This window comes from Emys orbicularis, chromosome 5, assembly GCF_028017835.1.
Source record: "Emys orbicularis isolate rEmyOrb1 chromosome 5, rEmyOrb1.hap1, whole genome shotgun sequence".
Taxonomy (NCBI): domain Eukaryota; kingdom Metazoa; phylum Chordata; order Testudines; family Emydidae; genus Emys; species Emys orbicularis.
In genome coordinates, this window is record NC_088687.1 from 43,316,566 (window position 1) to 43,337,402 (window position 20,837).

The 20,837-nt window shown below is 38.7% G+C and overlaps 1 protein-coding gene across 1 annotated transcript in view; it reads left to right on the forward strand.

Annotated features, from left to right (window-relative positions):
• BLTP1 (bridge-like lipid transfer protein family member 1) overlaps positions 1 to 19,929 on the forward strand; it is a 242,134-nt gene extending 222,205 nt beyond the window's left edge. Inside the window, exons 80-89 of the mRNA XM_065404647.1 lie at positions 5,997 to 6,147; positions 7,525 to 7,682; positions 8,308 to 8,500; positions 8,733 to 8,947; positions 11,042 to 11,293; positions 11,761 to 11,964; positions 13,761 to 13,955; positions 15,008 to 15,142; positions 17,610 to 17,775; positions 19,265 to 19,929. Of these exons, the coding sequence (XP_065260719.1) occupies positions 5,997 to 6,147; positions 7,525 to 7,682; positions 8,308 to 8,500; positions 8,733 to 8,947; positions 11,042 to 11,293; positions 11,761 to 11,964; positions 13,761 to 13,955; positions 15,008 to 15,142; positions 17,610 to 17,775; positions 19,265 to 19,481 (1,886 nt within the window). The 3' untranslated portion in view covers positions 19,482 to 19,929. The remainder of the gene's footprint in view (positions 1 to 5,996; positions 6,148 to 7,524; positions 7,683 to 8,307; positions 8,501 to 8,732; positions 8,948 to 11,041; positions 11,294 to 11,760; positions 11,965 to 13,760; positions 13,956 to 15,007; positions 15,143 to 17,609; positions 17,776 to 19,264) is intronic.
• The last annotated feature ends 908 nt before the right edge of the window (positions 19,930 to 20,837 follow it).

Here is a 20,837-nt window from a genome sequence, read left to right on the forward strand (position 1 = left end):
ACAAGTAATAAGGCATAAGTCAGAAGTGGTTACAAGAAAATAAAGATAAAAAGCAACTGGTGTCTAACTTAAACTGTTAAATTCAGAGCAAAGTTTTCTCACCACATACTCTATGCAGTCTTACTGACCAAATTTCTTAGGGCAGGACCCCTTCTCCAGTTCATTGGCTGCTTCCTTTGCATCTTCTGGTGCAGTGAATCAATGAACGGGGTGGGGGGGGGGAATTGCTTGGGGGTGTTTGTCCCTCCTTTTTATAATGTCAGTCCCCCCCCTTGGAAAACATTTCCAGCTGAGAAGATTCAGGAGACAGTCTATAAGGAAGGATGTTCCTTGCTGCTTTTTCCTTACCTGTTAGAGCTTCATTTGTTTTCCTTCCTGCTTGATGACTCTGTTTACTGCTTAAATGCAAATTAAGCAGAGCACACATTCCTTTGTTTGAGACAGGGCTGTTTATCAACCTCAGTTTGGAACATGTGTTAAGAACACTATACAATAGAATCTTATACAGTGTTGCCATACACCTTTTATCAGGTCAGTAATGACCAGCAAATAATGCGTTTTCAAATAATACCTCACAAGGCATATTTCATACAAAGATTATTACAATAGTGTGGACGGTGTGGACACGGCTAGATTATGTCCGTTGGTTCTTAACATGATTGTCCACATGGATCCTTCTCTTGGTGCGCATGGACCTCGTGTGCGCAAGATCAGATCTTTTTGGTCAGCAGCGTCTTTTGGGGCTGCAACTGCACCCAAGATGTCCTTGTCCCTCCATGAACATCACACTGAGAGTTGGCGGGGAGCCCAGAGAGCACTTTTGGAGAAGGCATGGTTCTCAGAGGGAACAGGCCCGCTCGTAATCTTCCACCTTCCACGTCTAGTAGATTCGCCATTATCTATTGAGGGATTGTTAATCCTGCAAAAGACATGTGGCACACTCCAACATCAATACCTGTCACTTCCAAGAGGGTAAATAGACAGTACCAAGCTCCTCCGAGGGCTTGGAATACTTTGATATGTATCCAGGGACAAGCTGACTTATTTTAGTAGCTATTCAGGAAAGATCCGAGTAGCCAGGTCCTCCTAATACAACACAAGGGAAAAGGACCATAGAAGACTAGATCTCTTTGACAGAAAAGATGTCTGCTCCACTGGTCTCCCCATGTATGTTGCCATTTCTGAAATACAAAGATTCAGTATTTAATGTGTAAAATCTGTAAGACTTTCAAATATTTATTATATTTTATGGATGACTCGAAATTTAATTTTTTTTTCTCATGACAGTGTTCATAAAAATAGAGAAATGAATGACTTCATTCTCATGATAATTAAGGCAACAAAGTAAACCATAAATGTTTTAATTTTCAGCAATCTTTAGTTGTAGTTCTCCAAGTATATGACCCGTGGGCACTCCACCATAGGATGCATGTGTGCCCATGCGCCCTTTACCAGAGATTGTGTGTGGTTTTTTTTTTGTTTTTTTTTTAAGGTAGTGTGCTATTCTAGAGGGCATTTATGGTATCCACTGTTCTCCGCTTCCCACCTTTTCTCACTTACTGTTAAATCATTCTTTTAGTTAGCTCAAATTTTATTTTAATTATTATATTAGGTTTTAGTACAATCCTGTGCTTTTGAAAGGGGGTCTCCCCTCCCAAACTTATTGTTTTTAGTTCTATGGCACTTCCTGGGTTATATCAAAAACCTCAGAGTTCCAGACCTGCCACAGGTATTTTCCCTGTAATGACAGGCACTCTAGGGTATCAGCCTGGTAGAAACACCCGTACCGGTTGGTACCGCATCACTCATAGGCACTGCAAAACCATAAGCCGGTACTGTGTGGCCCCTCGGTACCTGAGGAGACCCAAGAGGACCAGGACCCACAGAATGAGGAAGGATCACCCCATTCAGCTGAGTCCTTTGAGGCAGCAGTGCCACCAACCTTCCTGTGCTGACAACTTTAGGCTTTTCAGGACTGAATGAAGCCTTTGGTGGAATTCCTGCAGACTCCTTTAAAGGAGCTCCAGGAATCTCAACAGTCCCTGATTGATATTTTAAACATCACCCCCCAGGATAAGATTGCTCTTCCTATTACTGAAGCCTCTGGTGGAATCCCTCCAGACTTCTTTAGAGGATCTCCAGGAGTCTCAACAGTCCCTGATTGATAATTTAAACATCACTCCCCAGGATAAGATTGCTCTTCCTATTAATGAGGCACTGTTCTCGCCTGCTCACACTCTATGGCAAACACCTGCTACTATTATGCCCACTTGCAAAACAAATACTACATTCCAGCTAAGGGAATGAAGCTGATGGTAGAGGCTGTCAACAAAAGGAATCATTAAACATGTTCCAGACCCTCTCCTTCCAACAAGGAGTCAGTTAATTGCCAGAGCTTCCCTGCAGGCCATTCCCAATGTCACTGACACTGCTTCATGATTCCTAGCCACCACAGTGGTTATGAGGCGAGCATCCTGGCTCGTCATCTGGACTCCTGAGAGAGGTGCAAAACACTATGGAACACCTCCCCTTTGAAGGGCTCAAACGCTTCAGTTGTGACATGGACTCCTCACTCCACTCTATTAAAGACTCCAGAGCAATGCTGCGCTCACTGGGAATATACATGCCTGCAACAAAGAGACATTTTAGCACATCTCAAACTGCACTCCGTTCTTGGCTTTTTCAATACTACCCACAAACAGCCCCACCTCACATCTTCGGAGCCTCCTAGGCAGCGATCAGGACCAGCACAAAATGTGCACCTCCGTGTAGGAGACCATTTTGACAGCTTGCTTGAGGGCCTCAAACAACCTCTCCCTCTGGATCTTTTGCTGTATGACTCCACTATATATCCCTCCCCCCTTTGGAGACTGCCTATACCATTTCCTACATGCCTAGGAAATGCATCACCACAGACAAGTGGATTCTGTAGGTGATCAGTGTGGGATACTCCATTAATTTCCATTCTGTCCCTCCCACCCCTTCCAGTTCCTCTTCAGGGGCCTGCCTCACAAAGATCTCTTGAAGCAGGAAGTGCAATCTCTCCTGCACTTGGAGTTATCAAGCTTGTTTTTCCTGACTTCATCAGAAGAGGATATCACTCCAAATATTTCCTGGTTCCCAAGAGAAGCAGAGGCTGGAGGACAATTCTAAATCTCAAGAATATGGACATCTATGTCCTTTCACAGCACTTCAGGATGATAACCTTAGCCAGCATATTTCCATCCCTAAATCCTGGGAATTAGTTTGCAGCCATTGACCTCCTTTTATATAGCCATTCACTCCTCCCACAAGCGCTTTCTGCCCTGGTTAATAGATTCAAAACATTACCAAATCCTCATTCTCCCCAAGGGTCTTTACCAGGTCTTTTTAGCAGTGCCAGCTCACCTCTGTTGGTGGAGCATTCCAGTGTTTCCATATTTGGATGACTGGCACCTCAGGGGTCACTCAGCTCTAGAGGTTCAGTTGGCAGCATTCAAGGACTAACACTGTTTCAATACCTGGATATTTGCATTAATCTAAAAACACTGACATTAACTCCTGTCAGCAGATAGTCTTCATGGGAACCACTCTAGATTCCCTAACTGCCCAAGCTTACCTTACCAAGGTAAGATTCTCCACTATGTCCAGTCTAACGTCTACCCTACAGCACAGTCCACAAACAACTCTAAGGGCCTGCTTACAACTCCTAGGCCACATGTTGGCTTCCACATTCATTATGTTGCATGATTCCACATGCATTATGTTGCAAGACTGCACCTCAGATGTCTTGGGGCTTGCCTGAGGACTGTGTACACCACAAACAGATGGTCTTTCCAAACCAATCATGGTACCGCCAAACATACAGACTCTCTCAGGTGGTGGAAGAACCCACTGAAGTGGAATCCCTATTTTCACATCCTCCACTCTAGAAAATCCTGATGATGGATGCCTCTCACTTGGGTTGGGGGTTCCCATCTACAGGAGGCCACTGCACAGGGCAAATGATCCCCACAAAAGAGAGCCCTCTTCATAAACATCCTAGAACTAAGAGCATTTCGTCTCGCCTGTCAGCACTTCCTTTACAATATACAGGGCCCTTCTGTCAGGGTATTGCTGGACAATCAGGCAGCGATGTACTATATAAACTATTGGGGGAAGCAAGATCCCAGTCATTATGACCAGAATCGCCAAGACTGTGGAACTAGTGTATCTCACATCATATAGAAATCTCAGTGGTTTATGTACCCGGCCTCCCAGAATACAATTGCAGATTTCATCAGGACCACGAGTGTTGGAAAATGCCCAACACCACCTTGGTCCCCTGCCCAGCTCTACCTGCCCATACCTCTGATCCTCAAAACATTATTCAAACTGAGACAAATAGGAGCAAGGATTAGTCTCATAGTGCCATCATGGCCAAGACAAGTGTGCTACTCAGACCTTCTTCACCTCTCCGTGGCAACCCCTCTTCATCTTCTGAGACAGGAAGTCTTCCCTGAGAGGAACTCAGGTGCCCTGATCCATCCCAGTCCTTTATCTCAAGGGGTGGCTCCTCGATGGTTCTTGAGTGTGGAATTACCCTGTTCAAATAAGCTCTAGTCAGATAAGATCTAGTAGGAAACCACCTACTTGTAAGACTTACTTGCAGAAGTGGAAACATTTCCATTCCTGGTGTTCCCTCCATTCTTTGCAAGCCTCGGATGCTCCACTCTCAAAATCCTAGATTACCTGTTGGACTTAAAGACCTGAGGCTTGTCAGTAAGCTCATTCAGAGTGCACCTGCTTGCTATCAAGGCCTTCCATTTACCTATTGAGGGGGTTTCAGTCTTTGACCCCAAACCATGGTTAGGTTCCTTAAGGGCTTACACAACTTGTTTCCCCTTCTCAGGAACCCTGCTCCCCCATGGGGCCTTAACTTGGTCCTTAATGCCTTGAGATATTTCCCCTTTGAGCTAATAGCTGCTCTCTTTTTCACCTTTCCCTTAAGACTTCATTTCTAGTTGCTGTTGCTTCAGCCAAAAGAATGAGGGTGTCAAGGTGCACATGGCAGACCCATCATATACTGTCTTTTACCCTGACAAAGTCACACTGTGTCCCCATCCTCGCTTCCTCGCTAAGTTCTCATTGAATTTCGTATTAATCATGAAATTCGTTTACCAGTATTTTATCCAAAGCAGGACACCTCCAGAGAGGAAACTAGTCTACACACACTAGAAGTCAGGCGGGCCTTCACCTTCTTCCTTTAGACTGAGACCTTTAACGCTTCTCCAAAGATGCTTTGTACCTTTGCTGAAAGAATGGATAGCCAATTTCCACTCAGACTCTGAAATGGGTTTTAGGTTGCATCTTTACCTGTTATAAAACTGCTGGGATACAGCACCTTCGCAGAGCAACAGCACACTCCACTGGGTGTCATTCCACTTCTGTTGCCCTTCCTGAAGGATGTTCCCATAGCAGAGATCTGCAGGACTGCAACTTGGTCTTCAGTTCACATGTTTGCCAAGCAGTACACTATCTTACCTGCTTCCAGAGCTGACGCTACCTTTGGTAACACAGTTGTCCGAACTGTTTTGGATTTGCCTCCTCAGCACCCTCCTCCACATTAGTTACTACTTGGGGGCCTCCGAGAGTGGAGCATCCATAGGCATATACAGTTGCTGTGGCATCTTTGGTTTCATGGTTGATAAGAAACTGAGTAGCAGCAGATCCATGCTTTTTTTTATATGTCCTTGTCTGGGAGCACAAGGTGCTGCTCTGTACAGACACATGGATGCTGCTTTTTTACAATCTCCAGTTGAGAGCACATGGGTATGCATGCGTTCTACAGTGGAATACCCATAGGGACAAAACTTCTTGAAGAACTCAAATTACTGTTAAGGTAAGTAACCCCTCCATCTGTGGTGCTTTTAAGTCTAGTGGCAGTTTTGTCTTCTGTTAACATCTTTTAATGTTGAAAACTACAAGTTTTCCTCCAGGGAATGCCTTTTTCAATTTTTACTTTCCTCTGTTTTTAGATACGCTCTCGAAAACATCAACACCATTTAATAAATCAAATAAAGCTGGAAGTCAGCAGGGGACACCATGGGAAACTCTGGTTGTGTTTGCTATGAATTTGAAACAATTAAATGTCCAAATGAATATGAGCAATGTAATGGGCAATACTACGTAAGTAGAAAAATTGGTGAATTAGCAGATTGTTTGTTTGATACTTTAATTTGCTTGGGGGAAAAGACTGTTAAACAGTTGTCCCCCAAGAACATTCAAAACTTGCTGTCTTCTAGGTCAGTGGTTCTCAACCAGGGGGTACACTTACCCCTGGGGGTACACAGAGGTCTTCCAGGGGGTACATCAACTCATCGAGATATTTGCCTAGTTTTACAATAGGCTACATAAAAAGCACTATCAGAGTCAGTACGAACTAAAATTTTATATAGAGAATGAGTTTTTTTTACACTGGTCTATATACTATACACTGAAATGTATGTACAATATTTATATTCCAGTTGATTTATTTTACAATTATAAGCTTAAAAATGAGAAAGTAAGCAATTTTTCAGTAATAGTGTGGTGTGACACTTTTTTGTATTTTTAGGTCTGATTTTTGTAAACGAGTCATTTTTAAGTGAGGTGAAAATTGGGGGTACGCAAGACAAATCAGACTCCTGAAAGTGGTACAGTAGTCTGGAAAGGTTCTAGGTTATTTGTATTTTTATAGCTTTAAATCCTACCATTCCACTTTAAATGCCCCTAGTGAACAAATGTAGTGTTGTATGATTTCCTGACTTATGGTCTGCTTGAATTGAAACTGACCGTAAGTGTTAACAGCCACTGAGGCTACACTCAGACTTCAGGAACTTGACATAAATTAGGAGCTGAGATAGCCTCAGTGCCCTCTGGAAATTATAGTCTGCTCTATCCTAGGCAGGCCACTGGCCATAGGAACACTACATTATATGCATAGATATTTCTACAGAGAGTCGGTTTCTAAATCACCAGTATAGGACAATGTGGGAAAATCAGAATACCATTTATAAGAGGCACAGAGGTGTGGAAAGGTGGATTTTCTCTCTGCCGGGTTTGGGCCCAACCCTTCTATATTGTATTATCTCTGCTTCATGGAGAAGGGGGGGAAGCAACATTTCATTTGGAGCCAAATTTTCAAATTTTGTGTGTAAAAAGCTTCATTCTCCACAGGTAGATTACCGTAGAGTATACTAGATCCATGCTCTTAGCAATTCTGTCCATTCCATGTTCCAGTGTTGAAATGCTCCAACAGATGGCGCATGCCTAATCTGAAGAATTACATCCAGTAACTTGTTCTCACACCTTAAGTGTCTGTTCTTTCTGAAACAGCACTATTTTGTCATTTGGCTTTTCTCATTTGTAGAAATATATTTTTCTTGCCCCAAACACTGACTCAAAAACAACTGTGCAGTAAAACAAGAAACTATGCCTATCTCAACAGTTTCTGCTTACAATGGTACCTTGCAGTTTGAAATATTGGAAGTACTCATGCATTGCCACTTTTTATCTCTGTTTCAGGTGGACTACCAGTGGTTTGAAAAGCCAAGGACGTTTATCTGTGGGTAGTAACAGAGACCGTGAAATTAGCATGTCTGTTGGTCTGGGAAGATCACAGTTGGATTCCAGAGGAGGTGTGGTTGGAGGTACCATAGATGTTAATACCTTGGAGATGGTGGGTAAGTTGGAAAGACTAAAAGTTTTACACTTTGCTATACAAAGTCCATTACGAATTACACCAGTGCAGTTGTATTCTACAGAAGTGTAGTGTTCTGAAGTGTCAACTTATTTACATAATGTGAAAAGCCAAAAGCACATATGTAATACAAAATTTTCCTATGTGAACTTATTTAATTATATAAACAGACGGCCTAGAATCTCATCTGCTGCACCCATTGTCCACTGGGCAAAGTTTGGGGGTGGGGGAGGGTGTACAGGAGTAAGTTGCAATTCCCTGATTCTGGGATGGTTCTCTGCCTCAGGGCCAGGGCTGCTCTTAACCTGCACTGGCTGACTGTGGCCCCCAAGTGTTCTATCAGTCGGGAACTGGAAGAGTACACAGCACTCCAATGTTCCCTATAGCTCCTCAAACACCCCCATGCTGGGAACTGCAGGAAAGATGATGTAAGAGCTGGATATGCCAGTCCTATACCAATTTGGGGACTTCCCAATGCTTAGGACAGTTCAGTGGCTTTCCAGCCCCTTTCCACCACCAGAGTGGCACAAAGGGGTCAGGATTCATTAGAGAATCTGGTCCTTTATTTTTAACATCTTGTATATCCATATGGAATTATTCTGTTTCAGCTCATATTTCTGAACATCCAAACCAGCAACCTAGTCACAAAATTCAGATTACTATGGGTTCTACAGAAGCACGTGTTGACTATATGGGGTCCAGTATCCTTATGGGAATCTTCAGTAATGCAGATCTTAAACTGCAGGATGAATGGAAAGTTAATCTATATAATACCTTGGATTCAAGTATTTCTGATAAAAGGTAATACTTCTTAATGTACTTAATGTTTCCACTATCTAGTTCTGTCCATTTATCTCATCCAAAAGAATAAAGTACATATGCATTTTTTCATAAAAAATTGCTAGATCATATCTGATGACAAAAAATAAATTAAAATAATGCAGGTTAGGAAAGTGAAAACAAGTCCCTTTTTGTACTGAATCAAATATAAACTGAATTTATGGTGAATGTTCTTACTCTTTTTATATTCTAGTGAGATATTTGTCCATGGAGACTTGAAGTGGGATATCTTTCAAGTGATGATTTCAAGATCAACCACCCCAGACCTGATAAAAATAGGAATGAAGCTTCAGGAGTTCTTTACTCAGCAGTTTGATACCAGCAAACGGGCTCTGTCTACCTGGGGACCTGTTCCTTATCTTCCTCCTAAGATAGTGGCTAATATAGAGAAAAGCTCACACGAGCAATGTATGTATTATAAAAATAAAAAGCTTAGTTATACAGTAACATTTATAGGTGAGATTTTTACAGAATTAGGTTTCCAGTATTGCAAACACTAATGTGTGAGAGTAAGTCCCATAGAATTTTAAAGCATTAATATTAGTGTAACAAGATATCACGCTAAAGCTTCAATACATCTCCCACAGATTTTTGTGGCAGGGATTGCCTATAAAAATAAAGTTCAGCACTCTTCTTGTGAATATACACTCTTTTGGTAAATATAAAAGTAGGCTGATAATTTTGTTGTCAGATTTTTAGATGAAAAATGAATTTTCCACTAAAACAAAAACTCTTGTATTTTGAAAAACTTTGTTTTGGGGTTTTCAAAGGGTTTTTTCCCTCTCCTCCCCCCCCCTTCCTTTTTCCAGTGGGGAAAGAAGTGAAAACGTGTGGGGAGGGGACCCCAAAAAATTAAAAGCCTTTAAAAAAATTCAAATTAAACCAATGTTCACTTAAAAATGTTCATAAAAAATATTAAAAAGAAAAATATCAAGCAAAATGGAAAATATTTGTTTTTTTCCAAGGCTTTTCATGAAAATCGTATTCTATTTTTGACTAGTCCTCATTTAAACACTCTGAAGTGTGAGGGTCCCATTTCTCCTAACCAAACATGGAAGTTGTTAATGACCAATAAAGAATCTAGGGACTTTCTTGCTACACAAGAAATTTTAAAATATCTAGTATTTAAAAATATCTGGTGTACACCTACTTGAACATACTTGTGGTGCACAAGGCAGATAGAACAGGGAACATTTCATGTCATTTTAGTATCCCTCTTTTGATCCTAGAGCGATTGGCACGCCTTCACCATACTCACTGGAATTCTGTATGTTCAAATAAGTAGCAGTTTTATACATCTGTTTAGCCAACAGTAGTTATTAAATTGATATTATTCAGTATCACAGTTCAAATATGTGGATGGTTGAGTTTGGGACTGGGCGGGACAAGAAGGAACGAGTTATAAAAATCAAAGGAGAATACTATCATCAGAGATCTCTTTTGTATAGTGTTCAAGGTAATTTAATCCACTGACTACTCTACACAGCATCTGCGATAGTGAAAATTGTATCCTGTAATTTTTTGGCCAGAGTTGCTTCCCAGAATAGGTACATAATATTCTTCGTGTTGCACGTTAAATTTTTGCATTTTTTTTATGGAAGTACTTCCTCCAAACCTACATCATTGACCTTAGTCCTCAGTGCTGCGTTTTTTTCTTGGCTCTCACGTTACCGGTAAAGGTTATGCTGTAGTGGGTTGGCTGTTGGTTTGAATAGCTCACATATAGTTACTGTGTTCCACACATATGTGATGCTTGTCAATGGTTTTGAGTAACCTTTATCAGTAAATGTAAGGTTTGTGCCCTTTTGGGTAGCACTTCGACTCTGATATATTTGGTCCATGTTTGTCGTCTAACTTTCTAACCAACCTTAAAGCTGTATATTATTTCTTTATTATTGCTGACTTTTTTTAGACTATCCTATTCTTCACATTTTGTGTAATTGTTGAATCCATTTTGACAGTTTGTATGTGTGGGTTGCCTTTGGGCTACCAGTACAATTTTCTATATTAATCTTTGCTGCTTATTCTTATTTCTTTGTAGTACAGTAATGCCTAGTGGCCCCAATCAAGGGTTAGAGACCCACAGTAGTAGGTGGTACGCAATTAAAAGACCAGCTAACGTTATATTTTTCCATACTGTCTGCTATTTGGTCAATTTCATGAGACTTGTCTCTATGAAGACTATCAATAGTTACTGCTGGAGCCATTTATCTTCTTGTCAGACATGAACTTGGGCATCTCCTAATCTGATCAAAAGAAATATGAGTTTTATTGATATTCAAGTATGTTTCTTTGGATACTTTTTTTTTCATCTCCTCTGTCTTCGCATGTGACAAGGCTGAAACAATTTAAGTGAAATAGACTGTATAAAGTTAGTATAGCCACAGTCAGATTTTCAGTAGACATGGAATTCCAGCAGGCGTTTTACAGTTGTATCTTCCACTTCTGTAAAGTTCACAGTCAAGCTTGAGGACCTTTCTATATTTGTGTTTTTTCCTCTAGTGCTGGATGCAGCCCATCATCGCCACTGGCCAGGAGTTTTGAAGGTAGTATCTGGGGGCCACATATCCTTATTTCAGGTTCCTTTACCAGAAGACGGAATGCAGTTTGGAGGATCCATGAGCTTGCATGGAAATCACATGACACTGGCATGCTTCCATGGACCTAATTTCCGTTCAAAATCTTGGGCACTGTTTCACCTTGAAGAACCCAACATTGCATTTTGGACAGAAGCACAAAAATTTTGGGAAGATGGTAACTAAAACCTTAATGCATCCTTCACTTTAGAACCTTTTCTTGAACCATAATTGACCATCACTAACCAAGCAAAGCAGTTTTCCTATTCTTTGAATCAATATTGTTCTTTTCCCCCAAAAGCTTCTACGTGTTTAAAATAGTGATGGTGTACCAGAGAGAATATATTGCCTCTTGCTTTGTCTGTTGCATAAAGGAAAACACCTAGCTGAGTATAATATTTGATACGTCCTTTATTTGAGACTTTATATTGCCAAGGTAGGAAGACAGCCTTCTTGTTCTGATAAATCTTTTCTGTCTATAAATAGGGAGGCTTTAGTTCTCCTATCACTTACATTAGCTTTACCCTATCAGTTTACTAGAGTTACTTCTGATTTATATTTGTACAAGTGATAGGAAGATCAAGCCCTATCATACTATTAATCTCTTCAGAATGTTTTTTTTTTTTTTTTTTTACATTGACACAGGTTCTAGTGAGCATTCTACTTATGTTGTACAAACACTGGACTTTCATTTGGGTCATAATACAATGGTCACCAAACCCTGTGGAGCCCTAGAAAGTCCTATGGCAACAATCACCAAGATAACAAGGCGCCGCCATGAAAACCCACCACATGGGGTTGCAAGTGTGAAAGAATGGTTCAATTATGTTACTGCTACAAGGAATGAAGGTTAGATTCATATTCATTAATTTCTGGCCTGATTGCTAATCAACTGCAGAACATGTTGACTTAAAGCCGTTGAAGTTAAAAGGGAAAAAGAGGAGTTTAGCTCAAAAGAATAGGTATTTTATGTTCGTAGAAAAGCTGAACCCCTATAATCCATACCTCACTTATTTGAAACCCCATTACTGGGTCATGTCCCCCAGAGTTTCACATAAGTAATGCTAGAATAAAAGTGAGGTTTGAACTTCTATTCTAAAGCTTTCACTTTAAAAGGTTCTCTCTTTGCTCCTCACCCAGGAAATCAGAGACAAATCAAGGTGGACTTCGGGCTTCCCAAACATTGACTAACACAGCAAGACTCTTACAGATACTTGGATTCTATGTATGGGGCAATATAAAAACCTAGATAGACTTCTGGCCTAGTTCTCCATTGGCGCTACAAGTATCAGATCCCTCAGGCTTATCAGACTTCTAAGCACCATGCACTTAACAAGCTGTGCACACATGCATAGTGTTTTGATCTTTAAGTGTGGAGCTAATACAGTAGAACCTCAGAGTTACAAACACCAGAGTTACGAACTGACCAGTCAACCATATTCCTCATTTGGAACCAGAAGTATGCAATCAGGCAGCAGCAGAGACCAAAAACAAAAAACAAAAAAAGGCAAATATAGTACAGTACTGTGTTAAACGTAAACTACTAAAAAAGGAAAGGAGTTTTTTTCTTCTGCATAGTAAAGTTTCAAAGCTGTATTAAGTCAATGTTCAGCTGTAAACTTTTGAAAGAACAACCATAATGTTTTGTTCAGAGTTACGAACATTTCAGAGTTATGAACAACCACCATTCTACTATAACTCAATTATTCACTGCTTATATGCCGTCCTGGCTATTAAACATATGTAGCCAGTTTGCAAAACCAGTTTATTTCCTGCTCAGAACAGTGTATCTACCAAACTTGAAGGTTCAAAGTTCAACCAGTTTTGGAACTATTCCTTAGGGTGACCAGATGAGAGGAACAAAATATCGGGACACGGGGGGGGGGGGAGGAGCAAAAAAAAGAAAAAGAAAAAAAAGATGAGCGCTGCCAGCGGAGTGAAATATCGGGACAAATTGCGAAATGCAAATTGCGGGACAAACACCGAAAAATTTATCAGGACGTCTGGTCACCCTACTATTCCTTTGAGTGGGGGGTGCAGTAATGTGGTCACACTTATTATAATTGGGAATATATTATTAGTATCTTCACATTCAATTTCCAAAATTAAGGTGAATGTTGTGCTAAGTTCAAAGCATTTGAAAATAGGGGATTGCAACAAAGATTGTTTTGAAACCTTAATTAAAGTGGTGGCTTCTAGAGAAAATGTTATGAAAGTCATGTGTGTATATATATACTGCTTAAAAAACCAAAATGATTATTTGTCAGTCTTCCATCCATTCTTTAGAACTCTTTCTTAAAAGTAATTGAAAACATGAGTATGGTGAAGATGTATGGGCCCTAGTAGTCTCTCTTTATTGAGGCAAAATTATCTGGAAGGAGTAAGGAGTACAGAATAATGCCCCAAGGATGCTGTGGGAGTGATTTGAGACATTACCCTTACCTCTAAATAAATGTACTTCCTAGAGTGTTCTCAGCCCAGACATTCTTAGGAGTGAGAGACCGGTCTTGACATTGAAATACCATGTTGCAGTGAAAAACAAAACCATTATTAGGCTAGAACATTTGCAAATCTGTCTCCTTAAATGCTGATAAGGCTTGTCAATAAAGATTGCTGAATTGCAGCATTTGCTGTTATCCATATAGAACTAAACCTGCTTCGAAACGTTGATGCTAACAACACAGAAAGCAGCACAACAGTGAAAAGCTCAAGCTTGTTAAGTGGATTCAGAGGAGGATCCAGTTACAACCACGAGACTGAAACCATCTTCGCATTACCAAGGATGCAATTGGATTTTAAATCCATTCATGTTCAAGAGCCACAGGAACCTTCATTACAAGGTGCAATGGACATCTTTTTCTTTTCTTTTTTTCTCTCACTGTTCAAAACTATTACTTCAATTCTGATCATGCAGTGGGATTAGAAGATTTTACTTCACTGAAGTAAATGGTGTTACACTGGTATAAAATTGGTCTGAGAGAAGAATTAACCTTTGTATCCTAAAAACTGAAAAGCTGACAGACTAATGGCTTTCTATGCAAGAAAATACAATCTGAGAACCAGATCAAATTTTGGGATTTTAATCTGAAGATGGTTGGAGTTCTGGGTAGAAGGACACTGGCTACTTCATTTTCTTAAACTAACCTAGAGTGAATTCTGATGTTAATTCCTGAGGGACCCTGACATCCAGTTAGAGACCAGGCACTGTTTGAAAACCCTTGGAAGGTTGGTGAAAACCCTCACCATCTATGAAAGTTTTGAATAAATGGATTAATATGATTAACTTGTGATATATTTTAGAAAGAAGGGCCATTTAAAAAATGAGACTCCAAGGTAGGCATCTAAAATAAGTGACCTAACTTTTAAAAGTGCAGATACTTTCCAGTTAACTGCAGAGAGACCTCAGCGCTTTTGAAAACTAAACCATTAATTTAGGAGCCTACCTTAGGTTTCTATTTTTTTTATCTTGGCCAAAATGGCCATATTTTACATCGGCTCTCGTTACATTGGTTAACCTTTCCACTGCTGCTCAAATAGGCATGTTTGACCTCCACGTCCAATAGTGTCCATTACAATTATATTTGGAGCTGATAGAGCTGCCTATAGTTATGGTTCACTGACACAAATTGGGGTCAATATAGTTCTACATGATGGAATTCTCTTTTAAAAAATGTAAATTGCATTGGGGGAAAAAATACATAAAAAGAATCTTAAGTTTGCAAAGCTGGGCAACCTTAATTCTGGCATTTCCTAATTTTTGAGTGCTTGACTTTGCAACATCAATTCTTTTAAGGTCTTTTGTGTAATATATGTGTTATATATATGAAAAATTGAGACAGATTGTATATATATCACACTTTACAGTATGCTAAAATTACTTTTCTTTGTCCAGACACCAGTGTTAAACCAACGGTGGAGTGCAGTGTAGTAACTGAATTCACAGACCACATTTGTGTGACGATGGATGCTGAATTAATCATGTTTCTGCATGACTTGGTGTCTGCTTATCTTAAAGAAAAAGAAAAAGGTATGTGGTTTAAAAAAAAAATCTTTATGATGTAATATAAATGAACCATCTTATATTAAGCCACTTATGTATGAATTTATTTTTATACATTGCTATTAATATGATAAAGTAAATTTTGTTTTGTTTAAATGAAGGCTTGCTTTTTACGGGCTAGGTTTTCAAAATGTTTAGTGTTGGCCTAATTCTGCTCCCATTACAATCAATGGGACTAGAATTAAGACAACACTGAGCGAGTTTGAAAAACCTACCCTAACAGTGTAACTGAGATTACAGAGCTATGTTTTCCAAAGAGCACTGCTAATGACTGAGGGCTAGTCTACATTACTGCGCTACATGTGCGCAGTTGCACCATGTCTGGTGAAGATGCACTCTCCTGTCAGCATAATTACTTCACCTCAACAAGAAGCGGAAGCTATGTCAATGGGAGACGCTCTCCTGCCAACATAGCGTGGTGTAGATACTGCTTTAAGTCTATGTAACTTACGTCACTCAGGGGGGTGGCTTTCCCACACCCGTGAGCAACATACGTTACGTCGACTTAAGCAATAGTGTAGACAAGCCCTGAGATTTGTTCTTATACTAACAAAAACGTCTGAGTCTTGCTTGGCTGTTTTGTTGGATTAGAAGTCAAGAAACTTGGAGTTTATTCCTTGCTCTGCAACTTATCAGATGTGTGACCTGGGGCAAACTACTTTATTTCTGTGCCTTAGTTTTGCCTTAATTTTGCCATATGTTTATTTTCTTTGTAAAGCTGTAGATCAAGGTGGACTGACTTAAATCAAGATGACTTAAATAACCAAGTAGAAAGTCTCAATTTAAATAATCGATTTTAGTCAAGTTTTCCATTTGTACTTTATTTTCTAAAGAAAGGTGCATTCTCATTGGTTGAGATAACCATTAAAATGTTGATTTTCAAGTAAATGGCACCTTTACACTAGATTTGGTACACCTCTTTGCTATCTAGGAGGGTACACTATAACTATATACATTTATTTAAGCAATTATATAGGTTATTATTTTTAGCTTCTTATTAATTGTACATTTTAGTATGTTAGAAAATGACTTGTGTCAAGCTGTAATAGGGTGGTAACTGAAATTTAATTACATGCACAAAAGAGCATACAAAATGTATTTTTATTAAACAAAACAAGCCCTTAATAAGTACACAACCTATTGTGCCATATTTATAAAGCTTGACCTCAAGTTAGAATTAGGAAAAAACATCTTTCTTTATATAGAAAAGTAACCTTTAACTCAGTTTTTCATAGTGGCTCATGGATTCAGCATATTTATTTTTTATTAAAATGTTTTAATAGATTTTAATAAGTTTAGGCCTTAACTTATTTTGTATTAAATTCAGATTTTATTTTAAATATGTTTATATTTAAAAAAAACTTTAATAAGCAAATTAAATGATTTAAGTAACAACAATTTTTTATTTTTTAAAAATTCTCAACTTTTATCCACCTTGCAGTAAGTGAAAAATGCTATAGAAGATCTGTGTATTAGTTTATTAAATACCAAGTCCTTTAATCTTTAGCAAATGTAAACTAATATAAAAATAACTAATCAATCTTGCGTATTTCTTATGTACAGTGACAAAAATGATTGAAGGTAGAAAGTTGAAACCTAGCTTCCTTGAGCTCACAAAAATCTAAAGAATAAACAAACTTTAAAAAACTGATTAGTTTATAAACTGTTAACATTAAAACTTCATCTTTGTGTATGAGAACTTGGCCATAAGTGAGGTAACTTACTTTATCTACGGCTGTCATCCCCCGTCCGACCCTCTCCTGCCCCCCAATTATTTTTTGTAAAAGTCACAGACTGGTCATGGACGGCCATGAAATTTTGTTTATTGCTCGTGACTTTTACTAAAAATAACCATGACAAAATCTTAACCTTAGTTATAGGAGGCCTGTAATCCCTGCACTGGAACCAAGTAAATGCCGGGTATAGGACAGTATGGATCATGGGCAGCAAGCACTCCCTCCCTGTGCTAAAGTTTAAGAAAAGTTGCGGCCTGCTGCTTCATTCCATGCATGTGTCTGCCCTCGTTTTGCTACTATGTCCACAGCAAGGTATTGCATGTGTTTAAGAGAGGTGAATTACAAATGTGGTGAAAGTCATAAATATGGTGTCTGGTGTGTGTGAAATCCAATGTTTTGCACAGATATTTGCATTCAGTGTGAATAGTTTTTTTAAATATACATGCACAATAAACGTTACATTATTAAGGTATTTGAGGTTCATTAGACTTGAGGATTTTGAGAATTTATTTTTACGTTGTGTAACTTGCTCTTAAAGGAGGTTAAAGGAGCTTAAAAATTATATTCCTAATGCTTGTTGAAGTAAGATGTGTCCACGATAAGAATGAAGTCAGCACTTACTTTACTACCAAGTCCAAGCAAAGCCTTGAATAAATGCCCATGAATGAAATTTTACTTTTTTCCTCCCCGCTTTGTAGCCATCTTTCCACCTCGTATTTTGTCTACTCGACCAGGACAGAAAAGTCCAGTTAGCTTGCTTGATGAGAGTTCCTCTGAGAGAGATGCAGAAGAAAGCATTACTTACACTACTGTAGACTGGAGAGAATTTATGTGCAATACTTGGCATCTGGAACCCACACTTAGGTAATTAGCAGGCTTATTTTGCAGTATATTCAATTTTACATTTATTTTGGCTGAGTAATAGTATTATCTGCAGAGACTATTCTTCAAACCACAGATGTTTTAATTTGATAGTTAACCTACTAATGGGATCTAGCCTTATGGAAGCTATCACAGATTCTGCTTTGGCTATTAAATGATGATAGGAAGACACCTGCTACAGTATATGAAATGTCATTTGGTAACAAATGCTGGGTAATACCATCATTCACCATAGACAACCGTTGATCCGCTGGATCATGGTGTGCACGTAAGAGGTCTAGTCAGGTGCCTAATGAATTCACTTAGGGCTGGCAAGCCCAATTCAAGAGTAGCCACTGGATAAAGGCACTGAAAGTTATACTGCTTAGAACTCCTGCACACACAACAGTAAGGTTCTCAGGTGCTCAAAGTCAAGATGAAGCGAAATGCAGCTCATTAAGGACCACACATTAACTTGTCATTTACCTTTTTCTTCTATTGTTCAAATAACCTTTAATTCCCAATTTAAAAAAAGAACTTAGAATCTTTCTTCTTCTATTCTGTCAGTATGTTTTCTATTGAGAATGTAAGCTGTTGGGGTCAGGGCTCTATTGGTTGTTTAAATTTTTAAAATGTATAACACTTCTGGGGGCTGTAAAAATAATTTGAGGCAGACATTCAAATGAGAAATGTCTCTTTCAAATATTCACTTTCTGTTGTCAGCTAGTTAGATCCCCTGCTTTCTCTACTGATGTAATTTAAGAAACTCCTTTTTTCATGCAGGAAGGGAAAACTTTTTTTCCCCCTCCATTTTCACAATGGGAATGCAACTATTAAGTATTATTTTTTAAAAGTTATTATAGAATGAATGTAGGTCTCATTAAAAGTTGCCATATGCCTGATGAAACTTCCCATACAACAGATGCAGTAGCAGGTGTACAGGCACCCCCTGCCCTAAATATGCACTTCATCCTTAACCAACAGGAATCACTTCTGAGAATGAGGGGGTAATTGTGTAGTCTTCATGCCTTCTTCAGTTGTTGGTCTCTGCTGAGACTAACAAGGGCACCAATTACTGCTAACTATAATGTTTTGATAAATGAACACTTGCCTGCTAAGAATGGACTGTGAGACCACCAACTCAGTCCATCCAGGCCAATAAAACATCTATCAGATAACCATTTTTGGTTAACCATAACATGGTCCAAACTGACACAGGATCCAGAGATAACGTATTACATCTGTGATCTCCTGAATCATCTAGTCCCTCCAAAAAGGTCTAAATACAAAATTTATTTACATAAGTTAGCTGAGACTGAAAGAAATGTCTGTTGTACTTTCACAGTTTAGAAGTAAAAAAGTTTAAGATTTGACAGTGCCAATGTTAACTTGTGATGAAGGTTCTAGTTTCTATGCCATATTTAAGGCTGAGTTGAGTTTTACACTTAACACAGAAATTTAACCTTTTGGGGTTTTTTTGGGGGTATTTTAGATTAATCTCTTGGACTGGAAGAAAGATTGACCCAGTGGGTGTTGATTACATTCTTCAAAAATTGGGCTTTCATCATGCCAGGACTACTATTCCTAAGTGGCTTCAACGGGGGGTAATGGACCCACTGGACAAAGTTCTGTCAGTCCTTATCAAAAAACTTGGTACTGCTCTACAGGATGAAAAAGAAAAGAAAGGAAAGGACAAGGAAGAACACTGAAGATATTTGTGACAAAACTATAATTTTATTTCCATTCTGTCTGAGACTGATATTTTATTGTATAATAAGAATTTATTTTAAGTATGATTTAAAGAGAAACCTAACAGCTTTTTTGCTACTATATTTAAAACTTACATTGTAAGTGACTGTTTACAGTGGTATACAATACCATTCTGTATGTGGTAAAGTATTGCATGATTATGACCAATGTATATTCTGTGAAAGAATAGGTGAAATACTGTAAATCTGCTGTTTAGCATTAACAGTTTTATTATGTGCAATATGATTCCTGCATCTTTAAAATATGTGCAGATTAACTGTGAATTTTCATAACTTTTATTGGCCATAACACACAAACCCTTGTTAATGTGATTCTGTTAATGGCTTTTTTTGTCAATGTAGACTTGTGTAAATTCCTGTATGTATATAATTTATGGAACTGATTGTCATAGTGCTAAAAATCATTTTAAGTTTGTTACACTTGTAATAAAAAACAGTAACTGTGTTGTAATTTTTTTTTTAGTTCCTTATTCTCAAAAAGTAGCAGTAAGAAGTGTTAGTGGGGCATGCACACCTATGTCCCCTAATTCAAGCACTGGAAACACATTACATTACAGAGTTTTAATTGTACAAGTACTAAGACAAAAGTCTGTAGTTTATAATGTCTTCAGCTGTAATGGAATGGGGAAAGGCAGAGCTAGGGGAACATTCATTAATAATAAAATAGAAAAATGACAAGCTATCCAATGCAAATCTGAGCGTTTAATACAGTAAATAAAAATCTCTTACACCATCTGGAAGCCTACAACAACCTGTGGAAGCCATGATTTTTCAGACACTTTTTATTCAATAAGACTTCTAGCATCACAAATTACTTTGCTCCTCTCAGGATTACTAAGAACTCTTTATGGTGTTATATAGGTGTGTAGTTTAACACTTTTGCTTGCCTCTGTTATAAATTTTTAAAGCCCCACATTCATTAGTGCAATGTGAATAAAGTCAAAATTAAATGTCTGTTCATGCACACCCAGCTGTACAAAACCAAAAATAGCTCTTCTGGCCAGCTGACTTCCTAATGTTTCCTTCAGTCAAACACACTTGTTCATCTAATGAAAGACAAGGTACTGTACCTTTTGTGTAGTCAATGTAATCCACATTTCTATAGTATTTTTGTTAAATATTTGTTCTTTAAAATGTTTTCCCCCTCTTCATATGTAAACCCCCCTGCTCTGGATATCATCACCTGTACCGTGTGTAGGTGAAAACTAGGTCACTATTGAGGCCTCTTGTTCTAAATTTTCCTATGTCCAAATTTGGGATTTTAAAAGTCACTAGCGTAGGGCCTTCCCACAGCGA